The sequence below is a fragment of the Salvia hispanica genome, chromosome 3 (genome assembly GCF_029641045.1).
Source record: "Salvia hispanica isolate PSC_SH4W2 chromosome 3, Shi_PSC_v1, whole genome shotgun sequence".
Classification (NCBI taxonomy): Eukaryota; Viridiplantae; Streptophyta; class Magnoliopsida; order Lamiales; family Lamiaceae; genus Salvia; species Salvia hispanica.
In genome coordinates this window covers 19616885-19633098 of record NC_142694.1, presented here as the reverse complement: position 1 = coordinate 19633098, position 16214 = coordinate 19616885, and the positions used below count along the sequence as shown (strand labels likewise).

The 16214-nt window shown below is 30.3% G+C and overlaps 2 protein-coding genes across 3 annotated transcripts; one reads left to right on the top strand and one right to left on the bottom strand.

The window, feature by feature from the left end:
• The first annotated feature begins 4219 nt into the window (after positions 1–4219).
• LOC125210748 (uncharacterized) lies at positions 4220–6682 on the top strand. The gene is made up of 5 exons (XM_048110331.2): positions 4220–4398; positions 4583–4659; positions 5731–5834; positions 6206–6296; positions 6392–6682. Exons 1-5 carry the CDS (start codon positions 4275–4277, stop codon positions 6587–6589), a joined length of 594 nt encoding a protein of 197 aa, XP_047966288.1. The 5' UTR covers positions 4220–4274; the 3' UTR covers positions 6590–6682.
• Positions 6683–6888: 206 nt separating this feature from the next.
• On the bottom strand, positions 6889–11342 carry LOC125215319 (WD repeat-containing protein 26 homolog). 2 transcript variants are annotated; one of them, XM_089067350.1, is made up of 5 exons: positions 11227–11342; positions 9726–10601; positions 9012–9113; positions 7507–8136; positions 6889–7218 (listed from the first exon to the last, which is right to left on the bottom strand). In XM_089067350.1, the coding sequence occupies exons 2-5, from the start codon at positions 10509–10511 to the stop codon at positions 7054–7056; spliced, it is 1683 nt and encodes a 560-aa protein (XP_088923476.1). In that variant the 5' UTR covers positions 10512–10601; positions 11227–11342; the 3' UTR covers positions 6889–7053. The 2 variants fall into 2 exon arrangements, with proteins under 2 accessions (XP_088923476.1, XP_088923477.1); XM_089067351.1 differs by having other exon boundaries at positions 11113–11231.
• Positions 11343–16214: the final 4872 nt, after the last annotated feature.

Here is a 16214-nt window from a genome sequence, read left to right as displayed (position 1 = left end):
AAATAGTAGAAAAATCGTTTCACGATATTTACATAATCATTATCCAAAGATTGATGATGCCAATAAAAATATTGGGAATAGCAAAAATGATAGTAGAAATATCACGAGGTTAAATTTGCAATTCACTCAAGTTTAAATATAATCAGCAAACACAAAATTATATACTAAGTACCTAGAGATGAGTCAACACGGTATACTTATCGAAACTATCATACTTTATACCTTATCAAAAATTCCGTATAAATAAAAATCATATCTTCACATTACCGAAATTATCGGTATATCGAAATTCGGTATGAGCAATTTCAGTACCAATACATTACTGTATTTTGGTATATCAGTATGTTACGGCATACTGAACTTCGATAAGATATATCGCAATCCGTTATACCGTTATATAATACGCCTACTATTATATTATAAATATGTTTATGTAATATATACAAATATATTCACTGTCCACGGTATATACCATTTTACGGTATACTTCCTCCATTTTTTAAAAATATTTTTTTTTTCTTTTTAGTCTGTTTCCTAAAAATAGAAACTCTCCATTTTAGGAAATGGAATCCACAATCTACTAACAATAATTGCACTACTTTCTCTATTCTTCTCTCTTACTTTACCTTTTTTTTTTTTTTCTTTTCTTCTCTCTTACTTTACCAATTTTGCATTAAAATCCGTGTTGTTTCTAAGAGCATTAGCAATGGAGGGCCGATGGAGGGACCTTCCCCATCGGCCCTCATCGCCCCACCATTGCGGTGGAAGGGCCGTCCGGCGGCTCCACCTTCTCTCTCCAAAAGGGCCGATGTATCGGCCTTGGCCGATCCAAATGGGGCGTCGATCGGCCCTCCATTGTGGTGAGAGGGCCGACGATCGGCCCTCATCTTCTTCTTCTTCTTTTTTTTTTTTTTTGTTTTTTTTTCCTGCAACAGAATGAGAGAGGGGAAGAAACATAGAGGAAGAAGAAGAAGGAGGGAGGGAGAAGAAGAAGAAAGCGGCGGTTGTGAGAGGAAAACCCTAATTTATTATTTAAACTATAAATTAGTGGGCCAATAAATTTGTTAAATAGATAGACTATAAATGAATGGGCCAATAATTTTATTAAATGAATGGACTATATTTGGGATGGGCTAATTTAGGTTTTCATTTAGTTAATTAATAAGTTGTCACATATTTGAGATAAATTAAAATTTATTTCAGGTACTATAATATTTTTACATTTTAGTTTAATTAAGTTAATAATATATTAAATATATAAGTGCTAAAAAATTAAAACAAAATAAATGATGATGTGGAAATGAAGTGGAAATGGGAAGGCCCTATGGAAGGGCCCTTCCATTGTGGGGAGATAGGCCCTCTCAAAAATTGATGATGTGGAAATAATAAAAAAAGAAGGGCCCTCCGGGAGGGCCCTTCCATTGCTAATGGCCTAAAGTTCCTATTTTTAGGAAACGGGGGGAGTAAATTGATATCATTATATACACGTGTACCCTAAATTACAGTATGTATGTACCAAAATTTGGTATATCGTGGTATATGATATAGCGTATATTACCACACGAAATGCTTTCGGTAAGATATCATACCATACCGAAAAACATAATATGCCAAAAATTTGATATTTTTGGTACTTATTCGGTACTATAGATCTGGTATCAAGTAAATTTGGTATTTTCTCCATTACCTTCTTTCACATGCGTCTATATTTTTCTTTAATATTTAGCTTGAATAAATTTTCATTTCAATTACTTTAGTATACTAGTCTTCCATTAACTAATAATTTAACATTTGTATTATGCCAATCACTTTTTTCTTGAGTACTCTATATCCTATTTGAAATAATTAATTTGCGATATGTGTGATACAAAATTACACACACTAACTAATCACGAGGAATAATGTATTTGTGAAAATCTAATATTGAATGAATATGATCTCAATTAATTTCACCAAATCACATATAATCACACATGTAAACCGTGGATATAATGTGTGAACGGTAGGAAATGCATCAAGTACACTGTACCTAACAAAATATGAAAAATCATGAACAAAAATTCTTTATCTTTGAAGATAGAACTTTCATGTATGTAGCACAATTTATATAAAAATTCGTCTATTTAAAGTAATTATATATTTGAAATTACGTGTGCTAAGGTGGCTAGCACTAGTGGACCTAAGTAGTTCAGTATTTTATATTGTAAGGAAATACATGAATTGGTGAGTTTTTAGAATTGAGTTAATTAAATTGAATTGAACAACTCATATATTTGGTAATAATGTGAAACATAAAATTCAACATTTCACTAGTAATTCAGTACTTTATATTGTAAGGAAATACATGAATTGGTGAGTTTTTAGAATTTAGTAAATTAAGTTGAATTGAACAACACATGATATATTTAGTAATAATGTGAAATATAAAATTCAACAAAAAAAATTCGAATTGCAGCTATGTACAGCTGTTACGTGCATGAGAAAGATACGTAAAGAATATAATTTTAAGGTCAATATTAGTGAGCAATATATACCAAAGGAGTGAAAAGGACCACGTCAGTTAGTGTTGCAAAACCAAAGAATTTAAACTTTTTAATTATATTATCATCCAACTTTAATTGAATTTCAAGAAAGCAATATGTAGGGTTGAATAATTTGGATAGAATGGGTCCAATATTAGGCACCGTCTTTCATTGACATGACTGCACCCAAATACAAACATACCTTTTTATTCTATTATTGTATGCTAATTAGATTCATTATTATAGCAACAAATTATCACAAACAAAATAAGTTCAGAGTGGTTGATAATTTGGATGATTGAATGAAAATATGATTCACACTATTCACATTAATTTATCTCTCTTCAAATTATCACTCTCTCAACCTTTTGAATTTTTTTAACATACCTAAGTATGAATTGCTGAATTTATATAGTAGCAATTATCAGATTAGTTTTTGATAATTAATATAATTATAAATTAGTTGATTTCATGTCATAATCTTGGTATGATCAAACCAAGTCTGGTATACATATATGAATTGAGTAGATTCATACTAAAATTATCAAACTAAATTTAATATGTTGGTATGGATTTAAGATTCATACTATGATTCGTATATATACCAAATTCTACGAACAAAGTAAGCAGCCTAGGTAAAGAATCTCGCCTCCCATTAAAAAATGTGTCAATTCAACATATTACCACTATATTTTAATATTTATATGTTAATAATATATAAAATATTATTATATAGATCTAACTAGTGTGAAGTTACATATATATAAAATGACACATGGAACGGATATTTTGAAAGTTATAGGGAGTATTTCATAAGTATTTAGTGTGTTTTTAGTTTATTGTAATAGAACTAAACCAATCCTTTTTCAGTGCCACGAAATTCTAAGTAAAAAAGTCAAATAACGTTGTCAATTTCGAAGTTTTGCATTAATTAATTCAATGATTACTTGGGCGGCTGTGTCTACTTGGATTTTCGCATGTGCATCATATGGAAATTAATAGTAATTGAGACAAAATTTTAAAAAAAAGTTGATAATTATAGATCAATTTTACGAGTAATATTTTTAGATTTAACTATTATATACTATGAACTGTGATCCACGACATAACTTGACAATAAATTTGTGTGTGTATGTTATATATCATCTTCAAGACAATGATTGTTGGAATAATTTTAACTAATCAAAATAATGAAAAAAATAGATGCCAAAATAGAAAGTCTTAGAATGAGTAAAATTCTTTGGTCTTTACCTTCTGTTAGACGTAATATTAAATTTCATATACTGCTGCTACCTAGAAAATTTTGCCACTTCAATTGTCATCAAATAGACTACTATTCGTATTAAAACTTTATACATATACATGAATCAAAATGAAAATTCGATACGTACATATATACATATATATCTAACCCTTAATTATTTACAATGGATGTATTGCTTGCTAAGTTCCAATCTCATGAAAAACAAAAATCTAGTACATTTGATTTCACAATAAACCTCATGTAACACATACTAATTGATACAAAATGATAAAAGTCATGCAAAAGAATAAGAATTTATTAGTTCCCCAAAAGTCTACAAACCTTAGCAACAAAAGTCCATAGTCTCCGACCATCTTTTCTTCCTTACCACATTAATATTTATATATATAAATATTGAATTATCCACTGCATTTAGACAAACATATATCATATTTTCAGCACAAAAAGGCCCGCAGAAACATTCTTCTTCAATTCGAGCATTAAGAAAAATGAAAAATTCAGACAGCTCTAGGGTTAGAAAGTATAGGAAATCATCAGCCCCGCGGCTAAGGTGGTCACCTGAGCTCCATGACCGCTTTGTGGAAGCTGTCGAAAATCTTGGAGGGAGATATCGTAAGTCGAAATTATTCATTTTTACATTTTTAAGAATCTATTGCAGAAGTAATAATAGTTATCAATTATTTAGGGTTTGTCTTAGAATTGATCAATAATCTATGTGGAAGAAAGTGCAACCTTTTAATTTAGGGTTTGAAGATTTTCATCAATTTCTTTTTAGATGATATTTTTGAGTTTGCAGAAGCAACTCCAAAGAGAATTATGCAGATGATGGCTGTGAAAGGGCTCAAGATTTCTCATGTTAAGAGCCATCTTCAGGTATATGTTAAAATTGTTTATTTCAATTTGAATTATTTTGTTTTTTGTTTATGGTTCAAAACCAACTACTCCATACTAGAGGATTTGAATTATATATCAACCGACCTAAAAGATATTAGTGAAATTCGAACCATGACATTTTAACTATGGGGTTGTCATTTAATTTCTCCAACTATATCTAGATTTTTAAATATATAACACATTCTTGGCTTATTGCAGTGTTATACATAAAAATACCTTAATTATAAAGAAAAATACTTATAATACAAATCATAGATCGATCTCGAATGTTTCGTTTCTGTGATCAGATAAAACACAGTATGGGAAAAACCAACAATGTACAAGAAAAGCATAATACTAAGGTAATACTACTAAAGTTGTTTTAATCCCTAAAAATTGGAGTGGTTTTGTTTGTTAGAAATCTTAAATTCATATTAAATGCCTCTAAACTTCTGCATTAGGAATATGTATGAATTATTAGTAAATATTAGTAGTATATTACAGTAATATTTCATTGCAATATAAATTTAGATGCATGTCGTATTTGTTAAATCTAACAATAATAATAAATATCGACTAAAATGCATCAATCAACCTTGATGCATGCACATATCATGCATATATAACATATATCATGAACCATACATATCATGCATGAAATTGTGATGAAAATATAATGCATTTTGAACCAATTAATTTTATTATAATAATAAAAATAGCTACAATGTACATTTAACGAATATTAACGATGTAGCTACCAAAGTTTGAATAAAATAATCTAATTTTACATTTTTTATGACTATATAGCTGTAGCTAGGTTAGGTTTAGTTCATGTAACAAAAAAGTGTGTTGTCTTATGTAGTTGCTTTAAATGATTAAAATAAAGTCTCATTGTATAAGTTCGAACAATTATTTGTCTTTAATTTGTTGCATTGGACATTTACCTAACTCACCGTTCACTATATGCTGAAAATATTACTGAGAAGCAATGCATTATACTATATACTACTAGTAGTATTTCTTAATTTAATTAACTATTTAATTAATAGTTTTCCAAATTATTTTTTTCAGATGCACAGGAGCATGAAGGAATCCATGGGTTCAAACAATTTTATAGCTATTAAAAACTACCAACTAAAAGAATCCGAATTTATAACTTTATTCTCTTCTCAAAGGTAAGTAATTCTCGCCTTATATTATTGATTTTTTTATCCTAATTGGAATAAAGTAAGAAATTCAAGAAAGTTTCAATCTTCGACTAATATGTAACGTTTGAATTAGTTATAAGTTGTAACGTAATTTAAATTGTTTTTGTTTTCTTATTTTCTCACACAAAAAATATAGTATAAATTTTTACAAGTAAAAAATAATTGTTCAAGTTCTTGCATTGATGAGCATAAATTTATACACTGGTTTTTATAGTACAATTTTTTAGTTTTGTTGCTTATGCATTGTTGATCGCGTTGTTAAATCTATTTAACTCATGCGATTTTTTTAAATATTAGGAGAAAGTATTGTTAATATTAATAAATTTACAATTTTGCAGACAATTATCCGAAGCTCCAAATTGTGGAATTCAAGGGAGAAGGAGAAAACCCCAAATCGATGAAAATTTAATTTACCATCAACACCTGCAGGTAGAGACATTTGTACATATAGAAAAAGGGGAAGAAAGAGTTAGATAATAGATGTGCATATAAATGTAAATATGTTTGTTTATTTGATGGTGCAGGGTATAAAAGATAGCATAGAAAGCAAGAATGAGAGAGAGAGTGAAGAAGAGGAAGAAGATGAAGATGTTGAGAGTGGATTTGCATGGACAAACATAAAGATGATAGAGGTAGCACAACCAAATCAACTTAGCACCTCAACTTCATCTCAATCTTGCCCTCTCAATTTAGAACTCACTATGTCAATGCCATCACACTAAATCTATTTCTTTAGCTACCCTACATTCTTTTATTTCAACTATATATTTCAGGACATGACCAATCTATTTATGTGATGCGTTTTATTTCTATTATTTTATTTATTTAGTTAAAATGCTCATGATATTACCCATTCTTGGATTCAAATAATTGTGCAGTGAAGTTGATAGTGTTTAATTATTGCCAATAATTTCAAATTTTGACAATTCTCTATACACAATTAGATTGATCTTCCATAATTCATTAATTTCTAACTTTCAATATAATGGAACTAGTCTGGAATAGCATTAAAGAGCAGAAATTAGAAGAAGAAGAAGAAAAAAACATATATTGTTGTTAGAGTGAATGCTAGTTTGCATTCAAGAATTGTGTTACAGTGAGTGAAACAAGTAGCATGCTTGCTGCTTCAACATTTTGAGGTATGAGAATTTACACAGAAGCAAATGTTTTAACCTTTTCAAGTGTACTAGCTGTTTTCTTGTTTCGATCCCCATATGCGAATCGTACGATCATCGCTCGCTGATGCAAGCATATGATGATTGGCTGGATTCCAGCTAACACAGTTCACAGCTCCAGTGTGACCACTCAAACTACAAATCGGCTTCACATAGTGTCTGTGCCATATGTAAACCTGCAAACAGAAATTTCAACACATCATTCATCACATTGTTACAAGTATTCCAATATTATCCTCACGTCGCAAAACATCACGTGTTCATTTCATATGTATAATGACCAAAATAATACAGTACGCGCCTCTCTCGAAAATCTCACTGCAAATGTGATTATTGACCCCAAAAGGGTGTTTCTTATCATGTAAATACATTTATTATCTTTTACTTTGGTGCTCTGTCTAGAAACCTCAAAGAGACGAACGATATAAAACAGTAAATAAATAAGAGCAGAAGACAAAGATCACCTGGGAGTTCTCGCTTCCGCTGGCAATAAAAGCTTGCTTTAGTCCACCTAAACAAGACCGTACAACAAACCGGGAACGTTTGCTACCTATGTATTCTCCTATACAGTGTAAACATCCGTCTATATTATATAGATGAAGATCTCCATTCCATAGGCTAAGGAGCAACAGCTTTCCATCTTCGGACAGCACAAATGAAGTTATTGTTTGATTATCTTCAATTACTGTTTCAGGATATGTTTCCCGTTGAAACAAAACTACTCCATCCTCTTTATAATATGTAACTAACTCCTTCCCATCACTGGCGATTCCCAAGTCTGTCATACGATAAGTTGGGTACCCTGGCCAACATTCTACTTCTTTTCCTTCGAGATCCCACATGCGGGTGCTTTTATCAGTAACACCAGTGTATATATGTTTCCCATCTGCAGCCCATTCACATGAGAGCAAACCAAGATTTTGTGTTCCATAGACACAGAGGCATTCACCAGAATCGATATCCCACCGCCTAACTGTTTTATCTTCTCCACATGTAAGAATTTGATCATCTTCAGGGCTCCATGAAATGTAGGATACGGGTTGTCCATGACCAGTTAATCTACGCCTCATGATTACCTGACCGTCAACATTAACCTAAAAAGAAAGAAAGAAGAAAACCATCGGTGTACAAAAATGTATAATGCAAGCACAACATACATATTATTAAGGCATGGAATATATAATATGCATTTGAGATGATGCACCAAAAATGCATCATATTGCACATGAACTTCATGTAAAGTGATTTAACAGGAGGATGGCAGATTTAGATGAGTATAACTTAAATAAGAAACATCAATCCAGATAAACATATTCTTGCATATTCTTGCGCGAGATATTAGAATACCATAGAGTGCATTCTTGCAAACGAACGGAAAGAGAGTATCCATATATGGTAGAATTTCATCAGCAGGAGAGTGCATACATTTAAATCTTGAATCACTTTTTTTTATATGTACTTGACGTTGTGAATAAATGATATGTTTGGTCAAATCCTATCTTTTAACTTTATCAATGTCAGAGATGAACTTTCAATTAAAAGATAGTAAACAGTAAAAATATTAGAAGGTGGAGGATTCTTTTGTAACTAACCTGGTGTAAAATGATACTCCCTCAGTCCCGCTTAAGATGACACGTTTTCCTTTTTAGTTTGTCCCAACAAAGATGACACATTTCCTTTTTTGGAAACTTTCTCTCTCCAATTAATACACTCAACCACTTTTTTCCACCCCTATTAAAATATTCACCTTCCTTTCTCTCTCTATTTTAATACTTCCACCCACTTTTTCTCTCTTCAATTAAACACATTAACCAATTATTCCTAAAACCCCGTGCCGCCTAAGGAATGTGTCATCTTAGCCGGGACGGAGGGAGTAGTAAAAAGTCAAGTGCAAGCCACATCTAACATAAAGACTTCAATCAGAAACTTCAGAAACAAAAAAGAATTCAGACAGAAGGAGAAGCAGTACCACCCATATGATCACATGGGAATCACGGGACGATGAGGCCAAGTATCTTCCGTTGTGAGAAAATTTCAGAAACCACACTTCATCGTTGTGTTCTTTTAATATCTGGGCTTGAAAGGAGATACAGGATATCAAATACAACAGTCATATTGGTGACAACTATTTGAGATCCTAGCAGTTACTCTAGAATCAAAGATATACTTTGTAAAGTTGATGTCCTATTACAGCAGGATAAGAGAAACACTTTGAAAAATCCACAATTGATAGTTTCAAGGAAGAAGTATTAATCCACCACTAGAACTAAATTCTCGAATGTAAGATCCTTTAACATCAGGTGCCAGTAGAAAGATGCCTAGAGTTTCGGTTATTTTCTTAAGCCCATTGTTTTCTTACTTGGCTAAACAAAAAACAAAAACCTTGAATGAGGAGCCATAGCAGATCAATACAAAGATGCATAAACATTAATTGTGCTAAAATACCACCTCATTTTAAAATCATAAACTTCAACACATCCCTCAGATAATGGGGCGTAACTCAGCTAGCACACGAACTTTTGTATTTCATTATTTTCTGATTTATTGGTGGTTGTGAGATTTGAGACTGATAGAACAGAAGCTTAAGCCATTAGAGAAGGGAGCTAGTTAAAGTTTTAATTCTTAACAGCTACAACAAGTACTTGTTTACTTCCACAAGTATATGTGCAGATTAAAATATTACCTGCACAGTTTGACAAGGAATCTGGTCTAATCCACACTGATGGTCCACGAGCAATGACATTTCCCCAACTGAGTTGTGGAGCCTGCAACCATCCCTTTGAAAGTCAAGAGCTTGTTCAACAAGACGCACCAATCTGTATTCCGGGATTACCACTGTTGGAGGAAGTAACTTGCGCAGTTCCCCCAAAAACTTTTTACGAGGACAGAGTCCTGACTCTTGAGTATGAGTTTTATCAAGCGAAATGTGGGATTGAGAAGCCATGATATAAGACAGTTCTTTAGCTCTGTCACGATTCACATTAAGTGGCATAATCTGGGTCCTAAGAGTATTCCCTGCATCCACTTCCTTTTCTCCATCCAGGAGTTCAAAAAATTTCCGCTCTAGTATCTCAAAAGATGTCGTTTTAATAATACTTTCATCTATTAGGTCAATTTGATGTAATGTTTTGACACTTTCATCCCATTGGCCATCAAGAATTTGCTGTATAAACGTAGCTACCAGATTGGAGTGTAAAGATATTCCTGACTCTTCCTCCAAATGTTTCCCAGTCTTTGAATAGCCAAGAGAATATATTGCCTCAGTTATGATGCGAACAAATCCAACTTTACTAATCACCCTATTCGAGCCAACAACCTTGTCATCTCCAGATGCTAACTGCAGAGCCATTGAACCACCTAATGAGCAACTACCTTGTTCTCCAACAGATATGCTGTCCGAAAGACCTCCTATATTTCCAGAGGGCACTTTCATACGTTTTGGGAGCGACTCGTCCTCTACACCTTTCATTATAAGCCCACTTCAAACGGATAACACGGAGGCACAAGGAAAGAGTTGAGATCTTTCTAGTCAGTTTTTTGATAAATCTCAGATAGTATTCTGTAAATGCAACAAAAGGATACTACTAAGTTTATGAGCAGAATTTAGTAGCAACAATAACTAAATATGGTAAAAGATCACTCACATCAAACTTCCAACATAAAAACCTCTCTTAATGCACAAAAAAAACATAAACCAGACAGCAAGTTGCAATTTAACTGAAGAAACTGATTTTACAGAAACTCAACAGAACAGCAGCTGTAAATCGATTCTTGACCCTCAAAGCAATCACATTGTTGGCAATCAATGAGTATGCAAATAGTATTCAAGATGAATCCGACTTAAAAACATATGCATCACAAAACCATCAATCAGTCTCAACTTCTTGCTTCAACCAGCTGACAAAAATGTCATCAATTTCTCAACAAACAAAGCAGCATTGGTTCCAAAAAACAACTAAAATGGAACCAAGATTAACCACATACAAAAAAGAATCAGAACTACCAACTTCCCCTAATCAAACAGCAAATGCAAATCCAAGTCCTCAAAGATTGGGATCAATTTCACGTACAGCTAAATCAAGAAACAGAACATCACAATGGCAATGAGTGATTGAACGCATGCTCGATTTGTAAATAGGGCGCGGAAATTGCAAGTAGGAAGTGATTAACAGAAATGGACTCACAAGAAAGCAGCATTGAAAGCGGTTGATGAAGAAAAAAGGAAATCGGTGGAGAATTTCAGTGATTGTATTGTGAATTGTTTTTGGTGAGGAAATTGAGTTTTATACTACTCCGACTATGACTTCCTTTTTCCCTGTATGATATAAAATTAGTAAAAATATTATATTTCAAATTACTAGGAGTACTAAATATATCATGAAAATTAGTTAAATTTTGGTTTTGTCCTCTTTAAAATTTGAAATAAATCACCAAATTTTATAATTTCGTAATTTTTTCCGATAAATTCCGAGATAATGTGGCAATCAGATTTTTGAACGTGGACAAAATGACAATGCCACATTTCTAATAATTAGTATAAAATTTAGTCTCTAATTACTCTCTTCGTCTCATTCAAGATGTCCACATTTCCTTTTTAGTTTGTTTCATTTAAGATGTCTCAACTTAAGTGAGATGTTTTCTTTTTGGCAATAATTAACTCATTCACCTCTCCTATTTATTCTTTCTCTCTCTTTTACACTTTATTCTCATTTTTACTTTATTTACTTTTTCTCTCTTTTCTTACTTTAAATATCTCTCTTAATTTACTATTAATAATTTAATTAACTAAAAACAACCGTCTAAATTTTTATGGGGATAGAAACGTCCCAATTAGGCTGGGACGGAGGAAGTAACTTCATAACTTTCAATTCTGCGTATTAAAATTATCAACATAAAGACATAATTTTATCAAGACAACATGTAAATTTAAATATCAACATAAAGACATATGTTTATCAAAACAAAAAGGTTGATAAAGTTATGTACTTATGTTGATATTGTTAACTTACAAAATTAAAATTAATTACTATAGTATTTGTTACTATAAATAGTTAGTATTTGATCTCAAACCCAAATATAATAGGCAATGATAAAATGCAAACTCTATATATTGTATAAACTCCAAACTATGATGTGAACCGTTAGATTTCAAGATTTGATGTTTACAGATGATAAATAACGTCAACAGAAAATGTTAACTTCATATCAACCTGTGGACAAGTTTGATGCTTTAAATTCTTCATATTGGTGTGTGAATCGACTTGGACAGGGACGGCTGAGATGAGAAAGAAGAGATAGAGGGGTAAAAAGAAAGAAATTAAATACTTTAATGAAGGAGAGAGAGTAAATAGACTAAATTTCCCCTAACGGCCTTAAGGGTATTTCTGTCCGAAAAAAATGAAAAAGTAGATCAAATAAGTCAAAATTGATAGATCTCAAAAGATATTTTCAAATATTATAGACTCAAAATGATAGCTTAACAAAGTTTGTAGACTAAAAAATTATTCCCTCTAAAATAAATGCACATGATTGTGATATTACATATATATTCAAAATATGTATGTTAATATAAATTAAATATTTATGCAAGAAAAACTGTACTCCCCCCGTCCCAATTAAGATGACCTTTTTCGTTTTCTTTACATGTTTTTTAAAAGACTGAACTACAAAAATAGTCCCTGGACTATGCGTTTATCTCGCCAATGAACCCTGGACTTTAAAAATATCCCCAGACAACCCTGGACTAAGCGTTTATCTCGAAAATGGTCCTTTTTCACTGTTTCGTGACGAAAATACCCTTTTAGGGGGTTTTTGAGGGTTTGGGCAATTTGGTCTTTTTATATTTTAAATCTGATATTATTTCAGTTATGTACTAAATCTGATATTATTTCAAAATTATCATTCTTCTTCCTTTTTGACATCCTTCACTTTGTTTCTTTATTTCAATATTAGAATTAATTTTATAAAATTATATTTTAAATTTTGATTTTTAAATATCAATAATTTTTTTTAATTATTAAAATTACTATGAAATAACAAATTAATAGTTTTAATCAATATTTGATAGTGACTAATATTTAATCAACAAGGTACGGCGACACCTTAGATTTAATCAATATTTAATAGTTTTAATCAAATAGATCATATAACACGATTTATTCCGAAATAAATATGCATTTAATGTCTATGAGAATTTGACTAAAAATATTATGAAGTGACTTATGTATGTAAATATGTATGAATAACATTCAATCTTAACTTATGTACATAAAATATAATATACACGTAATATATAAGTAGGGTCATATTCTAATTTTTATAGCACCCTAATCCAAAATCAAGACCAAATCTTTACCCTTAGATTTTAAAATGAGTGGATGAGACTAAATCTTACGAATCTCAATAAATAGTAGACAAAATATCAACAAAATGGTAATATCGTCATTATGTTATCATATGATAATTTTCGCGAATGTTTTTCTATATTAACATAGTGTATTGCAAATATCAACACTATGACATAAGAATATCAACACTAGTACAAGAAAATATCAACACATATTTATTGAGATTTTTATATGGTTTTATTGAAATTTTTACATGGTTTTATTGAGATTTTTTGATGTATTTATTGATAAAAATCTGGTTATCAACATTTACGGAAACTAAAATAAAAAATATCAAGTTTCATCATCCGAACGTCGTCGGAACATATGCAATTGAGATCTTGTTGGAATCCTTATAAAATTATCTTTAATTTGATATATTTTTTGTGAAAAAATAATTTAAATCGAGAGAGTTACGTAAATTTAAAGTTTTAAGATGATTTTAATGAGAGGGAATTGACATTAATACCCTCTAATTTTATTTATTAATTTTCTTAATTAAAAATATAATCCATGTGGCATTATTTCAACCACTAGATCTTCTAATCTAATGGCTAAGATTCAGTCTTAGTTTGGGATTGCTAATTAGTTAGCAATTGATCACTCTCCTATATAAGTATATGCATAGATAACTCTATTGAAATAACTAGTATAGTATATAAAATTAAGTGCTTGTTAGATTCTGCCGCGCCTGGACTCGGGCTCGGGCCGGGCCTGGGTTTGTAAACAGGCCCAGTTGAAGCCCGATTAAGCTACTGAGGCCAACCCAAGCCCACACCATTTCATTGGTGGGCCGGGCCTGGGCTGGGTCAGTCCGACCCATTTGACATCTCTACCCATGACAAAAATAACCCTGGGTACCAAATACTGTATGTGATTTTTTGTTATGGAGGATATATTGAAAATTTCAATTAAATAGTACCAAAAATGTGATTTTTTTTTCTTTCTTTCTTATTTATCTTTTTCTTCCTTAGTTCCTTATTCTTCCTTTTTTCTTCATTTTCTTCTTTCATTTTAGTATTTTATCTTCCTTTCTTCTTTCTTGTTTCTCCTTAGTTTATGTTTTCTCTTTTTTCTTTTTTCTTCTTTCTTTTTAGTGTTTCATACATACATCTAATTGTATTCATAATATAAATCTAGAACAAAACACCTAATTAAATTAATTATTTAAAGTAATTAAATCAATTAAATATTTTTTATTATATTATTTTATACTCATTTTAGGATTGAAACACCTCTAAAAATATTGAACTCTTTATATCATTACGATTACAATTCACAATTTTAAATTTTTATTAAGACTATATTGATTAGTTATTAATTTAATGTATATGATAATAATAATTTTGTTATTATATAATATTATATCATTCATAATTTAAATAATTATAACTATAGTTATATTTAAGTATATTTGAATGATATTAAAAAATAAATTAATTACTAGTATTAATTTATAATATTAAAATAATAATATTAATATTGATTAATAATAATAGTATAAAGAGTAAGGAGAATGAAATAAGATATTATAATATCACTTTTGGTAACTAGTTTTGTTTATGCCCAAAATATTCTTCATGACACAAATGGAAAAATACATTTGTTTAGAGGGTATTTTGGGGTGGAAATCTTATCAGGTACTAAAAACGTGATTAATAGGTAAAAAACGATATAAAATAAAGATTAGGTACCATTTATATGCAAAAGTGAAAGATTATATATTATTTATGTAGTTCACTCTTTTAAAAATCATACTACATTAAAGTGGAGGGAAAGTATATTAAAAGAGAATAATATGGAAGAGACTATCTTCTATATTATTCTCTCTTACTTTACTTTTTCTTCACTTTAACTATTTATAACTATGATTTTTCAAAAACACATATGAAAAACGAAATGGATCATTTTAAACAGGACAGATGGAGTAGAAGATATTTTTCAGCAAATTCAATTATACTATAATATTATCTATTCAAGCATACTAGCATAATTATATTTAATGTGGAGTATATAATAGTAGGGTTGTGATCAATAAGCATAATTCTCTTTTAAACTCTCTCTCTGTATGGAAAACGTAAATCATGTATAGGGTTCTCCACCTAGCACACATGGGCGACCATGAAGGCAGGGGCTGACGTAGGGAAAAATTGCAGTAAAGGCTGCGTGTGTGTATATATATATATATATATATATATATATATATATATATATATATATATATATAGGATTGTGATCAATTGAGTTTTTTATGCTAATTGAGAAATGAGATGCAATATCAGCCACTCATTTTTATTAAATGAGTGGTCCAGATTTTTCCACATGGAAAATATCTTAAGATTAATTAATTATAAAAGGGCAGAATGGTAATATCATAGTAAATTTTATTCAATAATTTTTTTTTAATTTTTAATTTTAATTTTTTATTAAATTTTTTTTAAAAAAAAATTTAAAATTTTTTTTAATTTTTTTTTTTACTTTTTGAATTTTTTTTTTTTAAAAAAAAATCGTTTTTTTATTATTTATTATTTTTTTATTTTTTAATTTTTCAACTACATATACAATTCATGTCTACTACACACATATAATGTTAACTATGTGTACAATCTATGTCAACCACACACACAATTCATGTCAACTACATACATATAATGTCAACTATATATACAATTCATGTTAACTAAACAATATAATGTCAACTACATGTACAATTCATGTCAAATAGTATTTATTGAATAAAGTTATTGACATTTGATGTGTAGTTGACATGAATTGTACATCTAGTT